Source organism: Numida meleagris, chromosome 6 (genome assembly GCF_002078875.1).
Source record: "Numida meleagris isolate 19003 breed g44 Domestic line chromosome 6, NumMel1.0, whole genome shotgun sequence".
Classification (NCBI taxonomy): Eukaryota; Metazoa; Chordata; class Aves; order Galliformes; family Numididae; genus Numida; species Numida meleagris.
Window position 1 is genome coordinate 59,627,624 of NC_034414.1, and position 19,954 is coordinate 59,647,577.

The 19,954-nt window shown below is 52.7% G+C and overlaps 1 protein-coding gene and 1 long non-coding RNA gene across 7 annotated transcripts in view; both read right to left on the reverse strand.

Moving 5' to 3' along the window:
• On the reverse strand, window positions 372-2,842 carry LOC110401551. Its single transcript, XR_002440423.1, has 2 exons — window positions 2,232-2,842; window positions 372-2,117 (listed from the first exon to the last, which is right to left on the reverse strand). It is a non-coding gene; the product is annotated as an uncharacterized LOC110401551 (long non-coding RNA).
• The window catches only part of TXNDC16 (thioredoxin domain containing 16), a 46,954-nt gene continuing 38,513 nt past the window's right edge, over window positions 11,514-19,954 (reverse strand). For all 6 annotated transcript variants that reach the window (XM_021401022.1, XM_021401026.1, XM_021401025.1 and 3 more), the window contains 4 exons: window positions 17,155-17,293; window positions 16,434-16,594; window positions 14,685-14,875; window positions 11,514-13,280 (listed from right to left, as the gene is read on the reverse strand). In XM_021401022.1, the coding sequence (XP_021256697.1) occupies window positions 12,991-13,280; window positions 14,685-14,875; window positions 16,434-16,594; window positions 17,155-17,293 (781 nt within the window). In that variant the 3' untranslated portion in view covers window positions 11,514-12,990. The remainder of the gene's footprint in view (window positions 13,281-14,684; window positions 14,876-16,433; window positions 16,595-17,154; window positions 17,294-19,954) is intronic.

Genomic DNA, 19,954 nt, shown 5'->3' on the forward strand with positions numbered 1-19,954 from the left:
TGGGATGGGGTGGGATGGGATGGGATGGGATGGGATGGGGTGGATAGCATGGGACAGGACAGGACAGTTCCATGCATACCGCAGGCTCCAGCCACCAGCTTGGCTGCTGACCACTAATTGCTGCCTGCATGTTGCTGGGTAGCTTTCTGGCTCCTCAATGGGATGTACGGGGCTGGGGACAACCTCACAGTGCCCATCCCGCTGCCATCCACTTGGCCACATCTCAGCGCCGTCCCAAGCCCCGGCTGCTGCTGCTCCTAGAGTGCAAAAAGTCAAAGCAGCAGCTGGTCCAGCTCCTCCTGTCAGACCAGAAAAGCTCCTAAATGAGAGCTCCGCGAGGCCATAATTAACTGCATCCTGAGCCATGAGCCTGCACAAAACGTCGCTTTTATTAGCGTCAAGCAGGAGCTATTAGAATACCCAAATTAATTCAACCCTCATCAACTCAGTCAGCATCTGCTCTGCTGAAATGCAATGCACCCAAGTGTCATGTTGTTATCCGTGGCCTTCCTTTAAGGGTTTCTTATCTCCGTCCCTCTTATCTGCTCCTTTTCACCTGGTTTCCGACTCGTTTTGGAACATTTCTGGGCAGGGTTGTGAGGATGCCATAGGATGACAGCATGGTTGGGTTGGAAGGGACCACGCAGCCCCCCAGCCCCAATCCCTGCCGTGGGCTGGCTGCCCCCCACCAGCTCAAGCTGCCCAGGGCCCCATCTGTAGTCTATGAATGATACACATATATCATCTATTGATAAGTATATACAATAATATATACAATATAATGCTATCCCATCATATATATATTTCACATTCTGGTTTTTTGGTGGTGGGTGAAGCCTCTCCCAGTTCCCACCGCCTGCTGGCTGCTCGAGGACTTCCAGGTTCTCTGTCCCACCCCGCACCTGGCCATGGCTCCGGGAGCTGATGCATGGGGGAGGAATGTGGGAGGGAGAGGCTCAGCTCCATGCCTGGCTCCACCCTCCCACAGCCACCGCAGAGGGGAAATTGGGGAAGAGGTGGGTGCTGGGGCTGGCGTTGGGTCCTGCTGGGGGAGGGCTCCTGTGCTGGCCTGGGTCGTACAATGATAGAATCATTAAGGCTGGAGAAGACCTCTAATCTGGATCCCCAAGCACAGCCCACCCCCACCATGCCCACTGACCACGTCCCTCAGTGCCAGATATACACTTTTCTTGAGCACCTCCAGGGACGGTGACCCCACCACTCCCTGGGCAGCCTGTGCCAGAGCAGCACTGCTCTTTTGGAGAAGAACTTCTTCCTGATACCCAGCCTGGCCCTCCCTTCATGCAACTTGAGGCCGTCATCTCTCATCCTATAGCTGTTGCCTGAGAGCAGAGGCCGACAGCATCCAAGCACAAAGGCACGTACATGGGGAGGGATGGGGACATCCTGTGTGCATGGGGAGCACCCGGGGGACACTGCATGGTGGGAATCATTGGGATGCCCGATGAGTTTGGAAGAGCTGGAGAGCGTGGGGATGAGCTGCAGCTGAGTGGAAACACCACGGGACATTTGTACAGAGCCAGCAAGGGCTGGGAGCTAAAAATACAGCCACCAGCACGAGGGCGAGCCCTAAAACATCCATGTTTGTTTGCTCCGGGGATGCGTGCGTGCAGCGGCTCCGCACGGCCTCGGCACTCTCCCCTGGAGAAAATCCTCACCCTTAAGAGCATCCAGATGATGTATGCAACACTATCATTCATCCACCGCCTCTCCTCGTGTCACAAATGGAGACAAATCGCTTTCCCTCCGATGGGAAAACCCAGTGGTGAGGGCTGTCCCGGCCGGGCACACGTTGCGGATGCTCGCGGATGCGCTTTGGTGCCCACGTGACAATGAGCCAAAAATCAGCAGCGGGTTCCCCTTGCCCCCACTGAAGTGCTGGCGGTGGGAAGGGAAGCAGACGTTCCCGCACGGCTCCCACGTGCCCCGCTGCTTCTTTTAAGTGGATTTCTCTGAATCGTGGAAACATCCGCATCCACCCGAGCCGCGCGGTCCGCGGGGAAATGCTGTAGATCTGTCAGCGCCGCTGCAGTTCCCAAAGCAATTGGAGTCTTCAAAAACAAGAACCTCGGCAGTGTCAAACTAATGTCAAGCATCTGGCTCGGGAAAGACCGTAAAAGTTACAAGCCATGGCTGAGCGCGACCTATTGCTCCCTGCCCTGCCCGCATGTTACAGTCTCTCCCACAAACCCCTTTTATTGGGCTCTTACCCCATTATAGCAGACTCGGGAGCTGGGCGCGTGGTCGAGGGAGAGCAGAGGTCCTGGGATTTCGGAGCTGGTCACGTGCAGCCCAGATAGGGCTATGGCAGACCATAAATCTGAGCGCAGCTTGCCCTGCTGCTGCTGCTGTGGTTTGGCTGCAGGAGCTGCCCGCTCGTGGCTGAAAGAAAAGCTCCTAAAAAGTGAAAGAAGTTTGTTTCTCCGCTCTGTGAGCCGGGTCTTGCAGCGGTCACCATGCCAAGCCACAGGGCGCAGAGATGGAGGTGGGGACATCCCGGAGCAGGGATGCTGAGCAAGAAGCAAGAATGAAGGAGATGAGCAGGGCACTGCGTTTCTTCTCACTCCCGTGGCCCTCCCACAGCCTGCACCTATTTGGGAAAGCCCAGAAGAGTGACAATGGCTGGGGCTCTGCCTGATGAGGCCACTGATGCAGATGCCACTGGTGTTTGTGGGCCAGGGTGGCTCCTGCTGCAGGCACAGAGCTCTGTGAGCCCAAGCGTGCTGCGTGGAGAGGAGCCTGGCTGAGCCCTGCACCATCCCTGTCCCTGTCCCTGTCCCTGTCCCTGTCCCTGTCCCTGTCCCTGTCCCCGTCCCTGCCCCTATCCCTGTCTCTGTCCCCATCCCCATTCCCATTCCCATTCCCATTCCCATCCCCATCCCCATCCCCATCCCCATCCCCATCCCCATCCCCATTCCCATCCCCATCCCCATCCCCATCCCCATCCCCATCCCCATCCCCATCCCCATCCCCATCCCCATCCCCATCCCCATCCCCACCCCATCCCCATCCCCATCCCTGTCCCTATCCCATCTCCTACTGTATCCCTGTCCTCATCCCTTTCCTCATCCCCATTCCCATCCCTGTCCTCATTCTCATGCTATCCCCATTCCCATCCCCATCCCCATCCTCATTCCCATCCCCATCCTCATTCCCATCCCCATCCTCATTTCCATCCCCATCTGTATCCCTGTTCCCATCCCAATCTCCGTCCCTATCCTTATGCCCATCCCCCTTCTCATTCCCATCCCCATCTCTATTCTCATCTGATTCCCATCCCATCCTCACCTCTATCACTGTTCCTGCCATCATCTCCATCCTTATCCTTGTCCCTGTCCCCATCCTTATTCTCATCCCATCGTCCCCACGTCCCTGTCCCCATCCCTGTCCCCACCCTCATCTCTGCTCTGACCCCCATCCCCACTCTCATCCCACCCCCATTTCTGTCCCTGTCCCTCAGGGCTTGGGGAGCACGCACTGACGCTGCCCACCCACAGCTTTCTCACTCCCCCCAGTCGCTATAAACAGCCCCTTCACACGCAAACCTCTCCAGCCATGCTTTTCCCAGCAAGACCTTCCTGTCTGCTGAGTTTACTTTTTCGAATTACTATTATTAATTCATTAAATTATTTTTTATTATCCCCAGTGCCAGCGCCAGGGCACGCCGGGCACGGGGTGTTATCTCCCTATGGGTGGGAGGGAAGGGCAGGAGGGGACGATGTTGGCTGGGACAGATGTGAAATTTCAAAGCGGACAGAGTTTGGAGCAGGGTTGAAAAGAGCTCTGGCTGTGTTTACACGAAGCCATTCCAGAGCTGTTTGCTTCTGCCTGTGTTTATCCACAGACATTCGTGCTACCAGAGCTTTGGCCCCACGGATCATTGAGGGCTCGTGGAGTTTGTCGTGCCGAGTGGATGTATACATGAGAGAACATTTATTTGTTGTGAGCGGCTGCTATTTCCTCCCCTTCAGACCTTTTCCATCCAGCTGGGGATGGGAGCAGCTCCTTTGAGGCTGCGATGGCTCCTGGTTAGCCCTGGGGAGCCCACATCCAGGGCTCCTTGCACCTGGTCCAGTGTCCCCATGTCCCTGGCATGGGCACAGCCCGTCATCGCCATCCCACCTGCACTGCAGGACCATGTCCATGGGGTGGATAGGGAATCATGGAATCAGCAAGGTTGGAAAAGACTTTTGAGATCCCCAAGCCCAACCCCAGCCCACCCCCACCATGCCCACTGCCCACGTCCCTCAGTGCCACATCTCCATGGTTCTCAGACACCTCCATCTCCGTGCCTTCCTGGGCAGCCTGTGCCAGTGCATCACCCCTCTTTCAGAAGATAATGTTTCCCAGCATCCAACCTGAACCTCTCCAGCACAAATTGAAGAGCACAAAGATGCTGCAGATGAGGATGGAAAAGGGGGTAAATGCTTCCTGGCATGTCTGGCTGCTGGGAATGGCTGTGCCTTGCACATTTCCCTGCAGGCACTACTGCCTGAGATAGGACAACCATCCCCAGGAGAGCCGGGGCTGCTCAGGAGGCCACTTCCCCCCTTGAGCATCCTCCCAGTGCCTCTCCCCACCGCTGAGCCATTGCACAAGAGGGGCACTGGGGCCACTCTTCCTCCTGTGCATGACATTTTCCTGCTCGTGCTCCCCACCAGCAACGGCTGCAACCGCCCCGTGCCTCCAGTCCTCGCTTTCCATTAATGATTTCCCAGTGCGTGATGGATGCGCTGCAATTATGAGTATGAATCACGAAGATTTGCAACGTTTATAATTCATAATCTCTCTTGGAGAGGGAGCTGAAGCGGGCTGGTGTGGCACATCCCTTTTTGTAAGGGGTTTTCAACTTCGCATTCATCATCCGACCGCTCATTAAGGGAGCTCAGCCCTTCTTGGGAACCCCTGCAATGGGGACATGTCTCCAGCCAGCAGGCTCCATCCTATGGCTGCCGTGCTCTGTTTTTCCCTCTCGGGGTGAGCAGCTCATGTTTTCTCACATTTTTCTGAAGTCACTCTGTGTTTTCAGAAGGGAGCGCTAAGCTGGGAAGGATTTTTTCGCACGGGTGTGTTTGCTTTGGGCCCTGCCTCCGCACTGCCGTGCTCCAAGCGTTGTCTCACACTGTGCTGAACTGTGCCGCTCCCCTGCTCAGATTTGCTAGAGCCTTGCTGGAACCAGAGGGCACGGGGGCAGGACAGGATTGTTTGGCTGATGGAGGGCAGGGCTTTGCCAGGAGCGGGGAGGAAAACAGGGAGCATCACAGCCTTGGTTTTACCCCAGGGCTCTGCACTGGGCATGTGTGCCTAACACACGGTCCTTCTCACAGGGAACATCTTTGGGGGAGACTCCATCCTTGCTGGGGGTCTAAGACTCTCGCAGGGTGTTCTTCAGAAAATGGAGATGGAAATATTCAGCGTTGGGATGTAGATGTTCAGTGCTGGGATGGAGATGTCCAGCTTTGAGATGCAGATGTTCAGTATTGGGATGAAGATGTTCAGTACCGGAATGAAGATGTTCAGATTTGGGATGGAGATGTTCAATGCTGAGATGGAAATGTTCAGCATTGGGATGGGGATGTTCAACACTGGGATGTAAACGTTCAACATTGGGATAGAAATGTTCAACATTGGGATGGAGATGTTCAGCACTGGGATGGGGATGTTCAGCATTGGGATGAAGACGTTCCACATTGGGCTGAAGATGTTCATCGTTGGGTTGGAGATGTTTGGCATTGAGATTGAGATGTTCAGCACTGGCATGGAGATTTTCAGCATTGAGATTGAGATGTTCAGTGTTGGGATGGAGATATTTGGCACTGGGATGGAGACGTTCAGCGGGCTGCTTGCCCACCCCAAACTCAACTGAAGTGACCACCACCTTGCAGCAAGAGCGGAGGAACTCCAAACCCTTAGTTTCGGACCAGGAGAAATATTCCTTATCATAAAAAGGAGACGGGGTGGGGGTGTCCACATCTCCCAGTCGGGTGTCCCTGCATCCCACATCCCTCCCAGGCTCTGCTGGTGCCGCCAGGAGGTGGAAGAGGTGGGGGCAGCAGGAGCAGTGTGGTGTGCTCCAAGCTGGGAAGCTGAGCCCATGAGCATGGGGAAATAGCTGTGAAGAGCCAGCTGGCCCCACTCCTCCAGTACTGCTGCATTGCCTGGCCGGGGAATAGTTGAAGCTTTGCCATGAGGAGCCTGGCTGTGTTGCAAAGCCCTTCCCATTCCCTGGGAATTGGGCAGCAGAGAGAAAGCAAAACACTGGAGACCTCGTCCTGGCTGGAGCCGCGTCCTGTTGTCTTCAGCACACATATAGTGCACATCATTCTGGTGATACGACCCCGGCGCTCTGTGTCCTGTGACCCAGGATGGTGGGGATGGTTGACACAGCAGCCAGCGCCATGGCCACCAATGGGCCCAGCTCCTGACCCATACCCAGGTGCAAATCGGAGGCCGAGGAAAGAAGAACCCATTGTGTTTCTGGTGGCTTTCCCTTCATAGGTCCTGGGTTTTGATGTCACGGTCATACTTATGGATTCCCCCCTCCCCCATCTCACTGAGTGCATCATCCCGATAAACAGCCCCCAGAGTAAATCTGAGATGTGCAGGGAGGAAAATGACCTCAGAGCAACTCCTGGTGCTCCTCAAGGGCTGCTGCCTCCGTCCTGAGCCAACGGGAACACCAGCAGATCTCACTGGGTCCTTGCTGACCCCAGCCCTGTGGGTTTGTGCCCTATAGGGTTGCAAGCTTCTATTAGTTGCACTTTTCATTAAGAGCCAGTGGGGTTACGCACACTCTGGGTGTGAGCTGGGATGGAGCCCACACTTGGCCATGGGTTGGGTTTCGACACCTTTCGGAAACCACGCTCTTCCCAGGCAGCCAGCGGTGGCTTGGGGAAAAAAGAGGGGTTTTTAGCAAGAGGAAAACACGGAAACATGTCGACTGGAGCAGGGCTCTGCGCTCGTCATTGCCGCCGAGCAACCAGCTCCAGATGGCACCAGTGCCTGGTGCCTGCTTGGTGACACAGCTCCCGTTGTGTGCGAGGCTTTCAGAGCGGGATGCCTGCAGCAGGGATCTGCTGCATCCCTCAGCCTCTTCCCCCTCGCACCCTTTATGCAACACACATCGCAGCGGGTGCACTGCGGATGTGGTGGCAGAACACGGGGTCAGCAGAGCGCACGCTCCCCCCGGGCTCCAGCTGTGCCCATGTCCCGTGCGGGCTGGCAGGTCTGCACCTGGCTGGGTGACTCAGCTCACCCCTGGGAGCCAGAGGGCTGCCTGGCTCTGCATATGCAATAGTTGCCTATGGGAGTGGGCTGAGTCACCGCGTGCCCGCACAGCTGGCGGCCGTGAGCACATCTGGCTGTCCTGCAGAAGCCGAGCTGCCGTGCTGGCTGCAGCTGTGCTCAGGGCCGTGGGGATGCGGTGTCTCCAAGAAGCTCAGCCAGAAGAAGCCCTGTAGGCCCAGCACTCTGTGCAGGCAGGGCAATAAGTGGCTGGGAGCCGGCCCTGTCCTTGCCTCGCTCTGTCCCCTGGGCTGGGTGGCCCCCGCCGCTGCCCATGGACACTGTCACTGTTCCAGCTTTGCTTCTGAAAACATTTGCAGTTATTCTGGGGGCAATATCTGCCTTTCTAAATATTTGCCTTGGCGTTAGCGCCTGGCCTGCTCGCAGCTGGGGCTCCCTCCTCTGCTCACCTCTGCAGCAGCATGAGGTCTTCCAGTGGAGCATCCTCCAGCTGCACCCCTGGGTACCCCGTGCCCAGGACCTCAACTCTCCCCACGTGCCCCACATCCCCCAGGGTGCCCATGGGATCACCACCTCCCCAGGGTGCACGCAGGGTTACCCAGAGCATTTCGAGGGTCACCCACCCTTCTGAAGCTCCCACTTGCCTGCACAGGCTCACAATGAGCCCAGCTGCTGGAGACAAGACCCCAAAACAGGAAACTCAGCAGGGCCCGAAGGAGATGCCATCCCTCTCCTCCTGGCAGGACAGGTCACGGAGGAAGGCTGGGACATGGACATGATGGATTTCATCCCCACCTGAGTGCACAGAACTGCAGTGACTCATCCGTGGCTTTGCCCCCATTGAGGGGGTTCTGTTTTCCCTCTATTCCAGGTGCATGTGCAACACGAGTCCATCAAGTCCAGCTCGGCAGTTTGGGCATCTGCCAGCAGCGAGGAACAAGACCGAGTTTAGCGATACAATTATTTGTGTTGCAAGCAAGCCAAGAAATCCATGGCCGACGGAGCAAAGGGCTGTCCCCACCTCTGCACCACGTTAGACATGGCCCTCCAGGCCAGGACCCTTCCAGCACAGCTCCTTTCTTACCACCGAGGGCTGAATCATGGTGTTGCAGCCACTCTTTCAACAGACAGAATGGATTTGGCAACCCCATGGGCTATTAATAGAGCAGGGCTGTTTTCTGAGAGCCCCGCGCTGTGTTGTGTTGAGAGCAAAGCAGACTGTAAGGGAGGCAAAGCGCTGAGTTTACCTAAGGAGAGGTCGGGCGCGTGGGGAAATAACCTGTCGGGGAGCAGGAACCAGAGCGGTGCCCTCTCCTCCCTTATCGTCTCCTGTCCCCGCGCTGGCTCCGCTCAGCCAGGAGGGAACAATGAACAATGAGCAGCGACGTGGCGCCGCGGGACTCGCCAACTCCGCTCCGTCCCCAGTTCTGCCTTGGTTGGCCCATTCTGGTTCCTGCTTTTCCAACATTGAGCTCCCCTTCTTCTGGCTTCTCCAGCTGGGCAAGGCTTCTGCACGGACACCTGCATCACTCAGCCTGGACGGGACATCTTAGAGCTATGGATGTAAGCCCAGAAGGAGATGCTGGGATGCGGCATCTCTCTGTCGGGAAGGGAAAATGGAGCGAGAAGGTGTTTGGGGATCCTCAGCTCCAGGAGGAAGGAGGCAGAGGGGACCCAGCCCCTGTCTGGCTGAGAAGGACACAGACGTGAAGCCACCCGTGGCAGCTGCCCTGTAGGAACCGCAGTCCCCATCTTTCCCCTGGCCCTGATCACAGCTGTATTTTCATCAGTGGAAGTATCAGGCACACATCCTCAGCAATAAGGAAACCCGGCCCGCCCCACAGCCACCCGTTATCTCACATCCCAGCTCCATCCTGCAATCTCCCTGTCCCAGATGTGCGTCAGCACACCTCCTCTGCCACCTCCGGCCATGCCAACACCACACCAGCTCCTTCCCTTCTCCCATCCCCTCCAGCAACCCCCAGGGCCGTGGGATTGCAGCCTGATGCCTTGTGTCACCCTTTTAAAACAGATGTCCCCGAATGTGGGCTGAGGTCCTCCTGCCTTGTGCTCCTCTGCACAAGAGCGGTTTGAGAGAGCCTCAGCTGGTAACTCTTCCCCAGCCATGGCTCCTGGGTGCCAGGAAGGCTGCCATCCTCCTCCTCCTTCCCCCAGCCCCGCCAGACGCCCCGTCCCTACGGCACCAGGAACTGATGAGCACAAGTGACACAAGCCAGGCCACCAGCTCTTGTCTTGGTTCACATCCTGGCAGCGCTGGCAGCCGCCCGCACGCAGGCACACATGTCCTTCCCATGCCCCATCTGCTCCTGCATGCTTCCTGCCACTGCAGCCATATCTTTAGCCATCCTACAGCTGTATTCCCATTGCATAGCCATGATAAAGTCTGTGGCCATCAGTGGTCCAGGGCGCTGAGGCAGGGATGGGCTGAGAACAGCCGATTTGGAAAGTTCACCTTCGATCCCACCTGAGAAAAGCTGTGGTTCACCCGGAGGGTCACAAAGCTGCAAGAAGAGACACGGCGGCTTCCTGACGTCCTATGGGGACCACGGTCCTGCAGCCAAGTCCCCAGGGCTGGTCTCCAAGGGGATCAGTCTGCTGCCCACCATCCGAACCACAGACCAGGCACACTCAATTACAGTCCTCTAAAAGCTCTTGAAATGCGAAAATCACTGCGCTCACCCCAGATGCTCCCCCAGTCCCTGCACGGAGCACTCTTCTCCTTCCCAGCTGCTGGGGATGGCTGCTCAGTCAGACCACAGCACATGGAGCACCCCCTGTTGTGCTGGGCGCCGTGTTAAACTGTTCTGCTCTCAAGCACAGTCACCTCATCCTCGTTTCGTATCATTATTTTACCTTCTGTTCCATCAGAGACATTGAAGCACACAATGAAAGGCTTCTAGGGCTGAAGTGTCCGCACACGTCCGCCTTTGTCATAGCACTGAAACAAAGCACAACCAAAATAAAGGCGCGGTGTTTAGCCAGTCATACCATAGCTATCAGGAAATCTAGCAGCTCGGTGTGCACCTCACCAGCATCTTCTTGTGAGACAGAGATCTGTGGTTTACCCAAGCACACATGCATTTGAGTGTCAAATGGGTGAAGAAGGGGCTGAAAGCATCTCTGCTAGCTGCGATGAGACACCCAGGAGCTGTAGATTCGCATGCCCTGCAGCAGTCCCTGGTTTCCTTCCACTCCGGCGTGCAGAATTCCTCCTTTCCAGCCGGGTGGGACTCACCCCACGGCTCGCAGCAGCCCTGGGATGCAGAGCTCTTCCTCCTCAGCTCTCTTTGCACTCAAGGCCGTAAGCACTTGTTGAGTATTTCTTTCCACGCTGGTCTTCCCCAGAGCCACAGCTACTAAAACGAACACAATGCAGGGCTGCTGCTGCCAGAGGATGAGAACGCTGCAAGGTGCAGACAACAATCAAACTGCTCTCAACATGCAGAACGTTTTCTCCCTGCATGCACATATCCTGGTACATGCATGCCTGTAAAGATTTCCTCCACGCCCTAAGTGCCTGCTTGTGCTACACAATGAAATAGATATTTTGTGTTTCAAGAAACAACCAAACCCACGCTACCTGACGCGGCCCAGGACCCTGACCCACATCCGTGCTCAGGGTCAGAACCCCAGCTAACACGGCTGCTGGCCATGAGATGTGGACAAGCACGTCCCTTCCCTGTGTCACTGCAGGTGCCTACAGTCGTGGCCGCAGGGAGCTGCTGGCTGGGCTCAGGGCTCCTGGCACTGGCACCACCCTGCCGGCAGGCTCAGGGCTGGGGAACGCACTGGTGATGCAGGAGCTGAAACCCGTAGAGCTGTGAGCCCCCCAGCCCTTAGGCTTACTGCAGCCACTGCCCCCGGCAGCAAACAGGCTCTCAGAATCCCCGCAGGGTATCAGTTTCCTGAACCCTCACTGCTTTGACGACAGTTCTCCAGGATCAACGAAGCAGCGCGCCGGGAGGCAGCAATTTTCCCAGCCAGAACTGAGATGTGGCACTGACCCCTAGTGACAGGCTCCTACTTGGATGCTGCGCGGCCAAGATCGGTGATAACAAATGACACGCGGCCAAAAGCAGCGGGGATCCGGGAAGGCTCCTGGTATTGCACAAAGTCTGCTAAGTAAGCGCGTGCTCCTCCTGAGACTGCACTCAGCGGCCCAGGAGCCTTCCTGGAAGCGTGCTTCCATCCTAGACATGCTGCTCCGGGACACAAATGCAGATCAGTTGAACTCGGGCTCGAGTTTATTTAAGAGACGAGTGAAAAGTCCAAACATTGCACTTTGTCTGCCTTGAAGAGGGAGAGTGATGCAGGAAGAGGGAAAGCAGCTGCCAGCGCTGGCATAGTGCTGGAAATGACCCGTGTACAGGTCACAGAGCAGTGTTATAACTTTGCTTTGCAGAGGAATGATAGGAACTCGCAGAGGCTCTGCTTGCACACTGACCTACTCCTTTCCTTGGGAAAATGCAGTTGCGTGGAAGACTCTGTACTTCATGCTACAGTTCATTACTTTAAATACATACATTTTGGCTCTGAGCCTGTCAGAGTCCAAAAATGGTCCGTTTCAATTATGGGCTTCATGGAGAACACAGGACTACTGGCCTATGCCTTGGCATTTCAAAATATTCCCATCCATGTGGGCTGCTTGCAGGATGAGAGAGACTTCACAATGCTCTCAGCAGTTCCTTAACATCACTTTTTCCCCTCACCAGTAGCTTCAAAGCCATAAGGAGGGGGAGGATCTGACCCTCCCCACACATCTCAGCAGGGCTGTGGAACAGAGCAGACGTTTACCAAAGGCAGTGGGAAGACTGCTGTGGGCATTAGTGGAATTAGACAAGGCTTTCTTCCTAAAACACTGCTCTCCCCACATCATATCCGGAATCGGATATGTCGGAATCGGATCGTCCCAAGGAAATGAGCAAAGGCTCAAGTGCCACTTCCCCACAGCCCAAACCTCCCACTCATCATCAGAAGGACGTGAAACAGCTCTGCCCCACGTTGCAAACACCTGTCCCCAGCACTGCCAGCCTTGCCTCTCGCTTCTCTCCCCTTATCTCTATACCGGTCTTTGTGCAGACCTCATTTCCTGCACCATCCTTGGCTCGAAAGGCACCAACCTCACTGCTGCTACCGAGACCAAGGGAAAATAGCAGAGGCTGTAAATAACCCCCTGGGCTCACAACCAAGAAAATGCCAGCATTGAGCAAAGCCATCTTCCAATCTGCCCGCCCTTGGGCTTCGCTGGCGAATTTTTATTTTGGGTACTCACAGCTGTTGTGATGACCCGAGCTCTTCATAATGAAGCCGCTTTAGCCAGGTACTGCTGTTACCCCTGGGAATGAGTGCACCCATGGCTTCAGTTCACCACTCAGGTGTGAGCAATCTCGTGTCAGTTTAAACACTTCAGAATTCAGCAGCAGCCTTCGTACAGACCTGCTCTCACGATTTACTGTGAAATGCAACACGGACTGCACCCGGGAGGTGCACGTGTCATACGGAGGTGTTTCTGCTATCAGAAATCACAGGTACCACAGAACGACCAACACACTGCAACACAGAATTTAGACTGAAACTTAGGGGCCATTTTGTCCCTCCACTCTTCATTGACAGTCAAACCTGCTTCTCTCTCCGCTGCAACAGCTCACCGAGGGCTGAGAAAGCAAGAGAGCTTCCTGGGCACTGTCCCACCGCCTCCTGCTCTCACAGCTCACTGTGCCTCTTAGGCTGCTTTTCCCTCCCTGCCAGCCTCGGGGCTGTGCCCCGCAGGTCCCTCCCAGGGGCCTGGCCTTTCTCTGCTTTCACCCCAGCTTCCTCAGTCGGTTCCTCTTTGACTGTGGCTTTCTCTTCGGAGCCTTCCAGCTGCTGCTGCTCCTGTCTGTCCTCTTGGTGAGGGGAGGTACGGAGGGTGAATTCGGGCCCCGCGGCCTCCATCATCTGGAGGAAATTGTAAGCAGGAAGAGGTGGTTTCCAGTCTTCCTCAGACAGGGTACCTGCAAAGCGAATGCAGTCTCTTGTTAATAAGTTAAGAGGCTGTGATGTAACCCATTTTACGGTCATTTCCATTTCAAAGCAAATATGGCTTTTCTGCCCTTCCAGTGAATGCAAAATTAAAGATCTTTTTTTTTAAAGTTCACTCTTTCTTCTCCATAACTAATAATGCCATCCAAACCAAACCAGCCACAGATGCATTAACATTTACAGGAGCTAGCTGAGGGCTCAGCTCCTCAAAGGCCAGTTCCTGTGTCTTCAGACATCAAGCTGTGAATTTTACAGGCAGCAGCACTCTCTCTCTCTACCAGTGAATGGATGTTTCACTCAGACCTCAAATAACTGTGCTAATGACTTAGCATTACTGAAATGTCATTAGGAATGAGTGGAGACTGCTGTCTCTACAGAGAGGAAGCAGCACCATTAAGCGAGGATGCTTTTTAATTTGTGCTTTTAAGGCTGATCACGCAGACCTAAAAGCTTGAGCAAGGAGGTTGTGATGGTTGGCAGAGCCCTTGGCAGTGCTGCCCAACCATCAGAGCACCCCTCTGGCACCCTGGAAAGCTGAAGGAAGGTCCTTAACTGGAGACCTAAATGACATCCAGCCTTTGGCAGTGGAGATGGGAAGAGCTGTGGGAGAAGGGCTGGGTCACAGAGCTGTAGCAGCCTGGTCAGAAATGATATCTTCGATTAATGAGAGCACCTACATATCCTACCTGGCCAGGCTGGCGGTGGCATTTGAAAACAATTGCTGTGAAAGGCTTGTTTTAAAATTCAGCAGGATCAAACCCCCCTCTCCTTTCAGGAGCCTGAAGCAGGCTGTCAGCCAGCTGTTCCTGAGTCTGTGGCACCCTATGGCTACACTTAACATATGAGGAAGGCACGTTTACACTGCCTTCCTCCAAAGCTTCAGCAGCTGATCAAGGAAGGAAGGGACTTGGTGAAAGGCTTCACAGTAAACGCCAACTCTTGATGTTCCAATGACCACAGCGAGGCATCAGCTTCCTCACACTTTCCTGTCCATAAAAATGCTGGAAGGTGCCTAAAGAGCAGCTATTTCTCACACTAGGGCTCCGGAGACTTTTTTATTAGTAAACAGTGTTTCAGCAGGTCTGTTCTCAGTAATCGGAGAGGACAGCCAGCTTTGGGGATTATTACAGGGAAGAGATGTCGATTCAGAACTATTCATGCTTGGCTCTGAACATTAAACAGTCCTGCAGCAAACTCGTGAGTACGGGTATTCTGTTCTGGCCGGACGATTTGTACTGCTCCAACTCAAACTAGAATAGCTAGTTTTTCCATAATTAAATTCCAGGACAGACAATTTATTGCACGTAGCATCTTCTCATAAACAGACCAAAGCTAACAGTGCATGCTTAGGAACATTTCAAACGCTTGCCACTTACTGCTGGGAATCTCCAGTCCTGCCTTCAGTTTCTCCAGCCAAGACAAGATGTTCACTTCGGTGATAGACTGCTCTGATGGGAACTTAAATACTTGACCCCCAGCATGAAGGTTCACCCAGACAAGAGCAGGCAGTGAAGGTATGGTGGCAAAGTATGCCTTCAGGACCCCACGGCCCACCGGAGTGTTCTTCCTGTTGAGGAGATCCAACAACACGTTCAACAATAGTTTGACAGCAGAACGTGACCCCAGGGTCAAGGAAGCACTAAAGCTCTTCAGCTACATTCAGCAAAACACGTACATGCAGTTTTACCTGTGGGACAGCTGTAGAAGTTCACAGCTCAAGGACTTATACAAGCCCTTAGAGTCTAATGGACAGGGAGTGGACAGCAGAACAGATGGGTTAAGAAATCCTCCAGCAGGAGGAGCAGATAACTGCTGGGATAAATACTGCATGAAGGTGTGAAATCTTCTCCACCACAAGTTTTTAAGAGCAAGACAGATGGGAATGACATACTGTGGTTAACTCTTGCAGTGCTGGTCATTTGCCACGGGAACTACCAGCTCCTGTCACCACCCTGCAGCTACAGCGAGTCACCAGCAGGTAGAAAGGGTACGAGCGGATGCAGTGGGCTGTGCTCATGCGACCCAGCCCCTTGATATCTATAGAGTGGTTTCCTACAGTCAGTGGGCAGAGGCAAGGAGTTGGAATGGCAGCTCCTCCAGGTGACTCAGAGAGGGCCAAAAGAGGACATCCGACTAATCACAGAACTGTAGGGGCTGGAAGGGAGCTCTAGAAATCATCGAGTCCAACCCCCTAAGACGGAGGGTCAGCAAGGACACACAGATGATGAGACCTACAGGCACTATTTTCAGGCTCAGCATTGCATAGGGTCTGAGTTGGCTCTCACCATGGGAATGAGGTCCTCTTTCTAGGACTGTGTTACTCTTTCAAAGCCAGTGATCATTTTCTGCCCTGGCAAAGGATAGCTTATTTTTTCTCAGTAAAAGAGAACAGAGGCAGATGTGTAGGTGGGGGAAGTTCCAGGGACTCTCATTTCTTGCGCATTACTGGCAAACAAAGTTAGCTAAACTTCAGCCCACGCTTCTAGGCACTTCCCAGACTTCAAAGCACGCTATGATTAAGACAGTGAGGTGTCTCAGGGCTTGAGCAAAACAGAGGTTAAAAACTGAAAATGTACACAGGAGGGGAGGATTAAAAAAAAAATCCCCTTTCCTATCATTTTTGATTTCTTAGTTCCGGGATTCACTTTGTTTCTCGATTATCTTTCAGGTTTGTCTCACAGAGCTTCTTCCAAAAACTTTGATTTTTCCCCCACAGTCAGCAGTCACTAATTGGCCCATTGTGTTTCACACTAATTGCTGATGGAATAATTACCTTAAGACGCTCTAGGAGGGCAAATTTACTATTTTTCTTCCATGTGTAAAAAAGAAAATAATAATTTCCGGGCCAAAGCGAAGCTACCATGCAGTATCTTTGAGAAATTTTACTTCTGTAATCAATTAAGGTTTTACTAATTTTACTTTTTTGTGCAATTTTGCAACTGCCCAGAATACATACTGAATCATTGCTAAATGATTTGGCCTCCCAACCCGTGATGATTTCAGACCAAATGATCACATTACCACATAGATGGTGTTTTGAGTAATTGCAGACTCTGTTTTTTCCTTGCCCTGAAATGCTAAGAGCAAGGTAACGGAAAGAAACAAACTGGATTTAGCATACTCACAAGTTCAACCAGCAAGACACAAATGCTTGCTGAGATCTCCCTTTTGCCAGTTTCAGCATTTCCTTGCTTTCTGTTTGACCGATGTCACCGTCGCTAAACACGATGAGGAAAGGCTTTCCGAGTTGCAAGTAGTGGGGCAGATTTTGCACGGTGATTTCTGGCTGCAAGACACCAAAACAAGAAGTTGGGGTTTAAGGGGAGGAGGGAACAAGACACAATTAGACTTTCTGTTCTTACAGGAGCGGGTCAGGGGCTGAGTAAAGCTGTGGTGTTTGTGTTGAGTGCAAGAATCTCAAAATCAAGCGTGGATTCGGGGACTTTGGTGCACTCTGGAAACGTCTACACCCATCCATGCCCATCACAAGGCAAGTCTGAATGAGAAGCTGTGCACTTTGAGATGAATGGGTGTGAGCAGAAAAGCAAGGCAGGCTTCATCCAACTTCCTGAACTCATGTGCAGGAGGCAGGGAACAGGCCCTGTAAGATGCCAAGCCGTGGCCACAGCAATAGGTCTGGGACTAAAAGCACAAGCCAGCCAACTGACTCCCAGGGCCTCCGCCTAAGCAACAGATTTCTGGCCAGACCGTTGGTTCCAAGTCAGAAAGGATAAAGACAGTGGGAAAAATAACGAGCAAACGTATCTATTTTGCACAGTTCCACACTGTCATCAGCACTACTGAAAACGACTGCAGTGGAAAAAGGACACGTTTACTTTTACTTACAAAAACGTCCAGCAATTCGTATCTGATCGTCTGCACGATGTCCTGTGCACTCTGCTTGGCCAAAGGGATGCCCTGCACGCTCTGACTGCTGCTCCTGGCAAGGAGCAGGGCAGGGGGAGACACTGCGTATTTACGGGACCTGAAAAGAATCGAGCCAGCTCACACCAGGTACCAAACACACACAAAAAGCACTTTTTCTTCCAAAAAAAAAAAAAAAAGAAGACATCAGTAACCAAATGACAGGGAAAATCAAAAGCATCGCAGTCTCAGCTATCTGCTGACGTTCACTTCTCTTTCATTTTCACATCCAGGGTTAGGTGAGGCAACTACCCGCTCCGCATTTCACGTTGCCTCCCGAGCCCCAGCAAACTCCACCTGAGCAACACCAACCCACACGACCTGAGTTCCATGGGCTTTGATTCCTGCCTTGGCCAACACGTGCAATTTTGCTGAAGTTCAGCAGATGTTACAGCAACCAGCATAGCCTGGGACTTTGCTCTCAGCAGAGAAACCAGCCCGTTTGCTGTTCCCCAATATTCTGTGGGTAAAGGAGTTCAAGGGCATTAAAAGAAAAGCTGAGCAGGTAAAAAATAGCAAAAATAGGAGAAGTCTGAGCAATGAAAGGGCACCACACCACGACGGGTGGGCAATTTTCTGGAAGTTTGAGGAACTTCACGCTGAAGACTCCAGATGTCAGCGCCCAGAGGAAGGGTGAAACAGAGGAAGTGAACAGCCCCAGCTGTTCCTTGGGGGTGTCCACTGCTTATTTTTCAAAGGGTGCTGGTTTATTCTTCAAAGGCCGTGACACCAGGATTGCTGGGGAAGACGTGAGGGCATTTTGGGCCGAGGAGGCTGGGAGCTAGAATGCCTCTGATTTCCTTTTCGAGGCTAATCTGCTCTGCCTAATCTCTTCATTTCTGTACGAAGAAGACGCAGCGCAGAGGGAGACGCGTTCAAATTTGCTGTATAGATCGTGGTGCTCGGTGTTTCAGGCCACAAAGACAAATGAAGATGACAGCAGATAACACATTTCCGTGCCGTTCAGCTCAAATGCAGACCTTTCATTTTGCCCCTCACCGCATTTATCTGTTGAGAAAGAACACACCCACTGCGCATCTTCTCAGGGGAACCCGAGATCTGCACTGGTATCTTGACAAAGAGTGACAATAACGACCTTCCTGAGGCTTTCAGACCTTCTGATCCCTTCGCTAACGTGCTCTTGTGTTTATCAGAGCTTTTTCAGTTTCACTTTTCTGCTTTTTTCAGTCCATATCCCAGTTTTCTACAGGTCACATAAGCACTGCCATTCCTTAACTCCGGTCACACCGTGACACCAACAGAAAGCCAGACACCTCAAGAACTCTTGCAGCTCACAGCCCAAAGGCCAGGGCTGTTCCTCACACGTATTTCTTTCCCTTAGAAATAGCTGTAAACCCAGCCCTGTGCTGTGCTGTGCCCTTCCTGCCTGCACTCAAGAGCTCCTCGAGTCACGCACGTTATTTCACACCTCTGCTCACGGCTGGGAATCCTCCGAGCTGCTCAGAAGGTCCGTAACTTTCCTGTCAGCTGTTTTTTTTTAAATTAACTCGTATTTGCCTTTGATTGAGAACAGCAAAACCCTACAAACCTTTTGAATTCTGCCGCTTTGAACTTCTCAAGCTCCCGAAGTCTTAAAGAGACTCTGGCCGAGTCACGTCTCAGAGGAGGTAAGAGCTCTTGCTCCCTGCGTCTAAACAGATGAACTCACTCAGCAGCCTTTGATAAGGAAGCTCCCCAATACTGCCAGAAAACCAACAAATTCCCCTCCTAATTAAATAGCTGGAGTCTACCCTCAGGTCACTTCTGATTTTACCGTTAACGTGACCGATACGTATCGAGTGGTTGCATTGTTGCTCATGACAGCATTCTGTTTATATAGCTGGCATTAGATGGGTAACACGAGACTCGCATTTAAATCAGAAACATCTGCAAACAAATGCTTGGCAGGAATCTACGACATCTAAATACGTGAGAAATAAATGGCTTCATTCAAAGCATTTCTTCATTGGCACTTTTTTTTTCATTTGTTTCCAACGGACCAGGTGTTTGCTGAGCAAACAGTTTTGCTAAGAACATTCGTGGTGCTTTTTGTACACCTCTTCCCCTGGGGAAATGTGAGCAGGACTCAGTTTTCTGTGACTTGGGAGCCACAAACATTTCCTTAGTGAGAGCGAAGCAGAAAAATAGCTTTTCTTCTCTCAAGAAGGGAAGTGAGCCTGGCTCTTGCATAAGGAATTCCTGTAAGTGTTTACTTTCTACTCACACTCGAGAAGACGACCATCCACAGTAGCTTCACCCACAAATCACAGCTCAAAACACCTTCCCCAGCCAAAATCCAAACTTGGCAGAATGAATATCAATACAAACTGCATTAACTATTCCAACCAAAGAGGAGCAGTCTCCAGGCTGTGGCTGGAGCAGGAGGATGGAGGTTTATTCTTGAACGCGTCACCGCTGACAGGACACAGGCAACGTCTGCTGTCTTCAAACACACTTAGGGATGCAGCACATTTGTAAGAGACTTGCTGAAGTAATTCACTGCTACATTAATGGCTGTTAAAAGCCACACCTGCAAAAGGATATTTGGGGATTTTTAATGCTCCACTGATGGCTAATTCCTGATGGAAACGAGATGCCTGGAGAAGGTGAAGATCCCTTCTGGATCTACCTGCATTTATAAGCACTGAAACATCTCTCACAGCCTAATTCAAGGCACTTTTCCTGTTGGTGGAGTGAGCATTAATGTTAAATTAAGACTGAT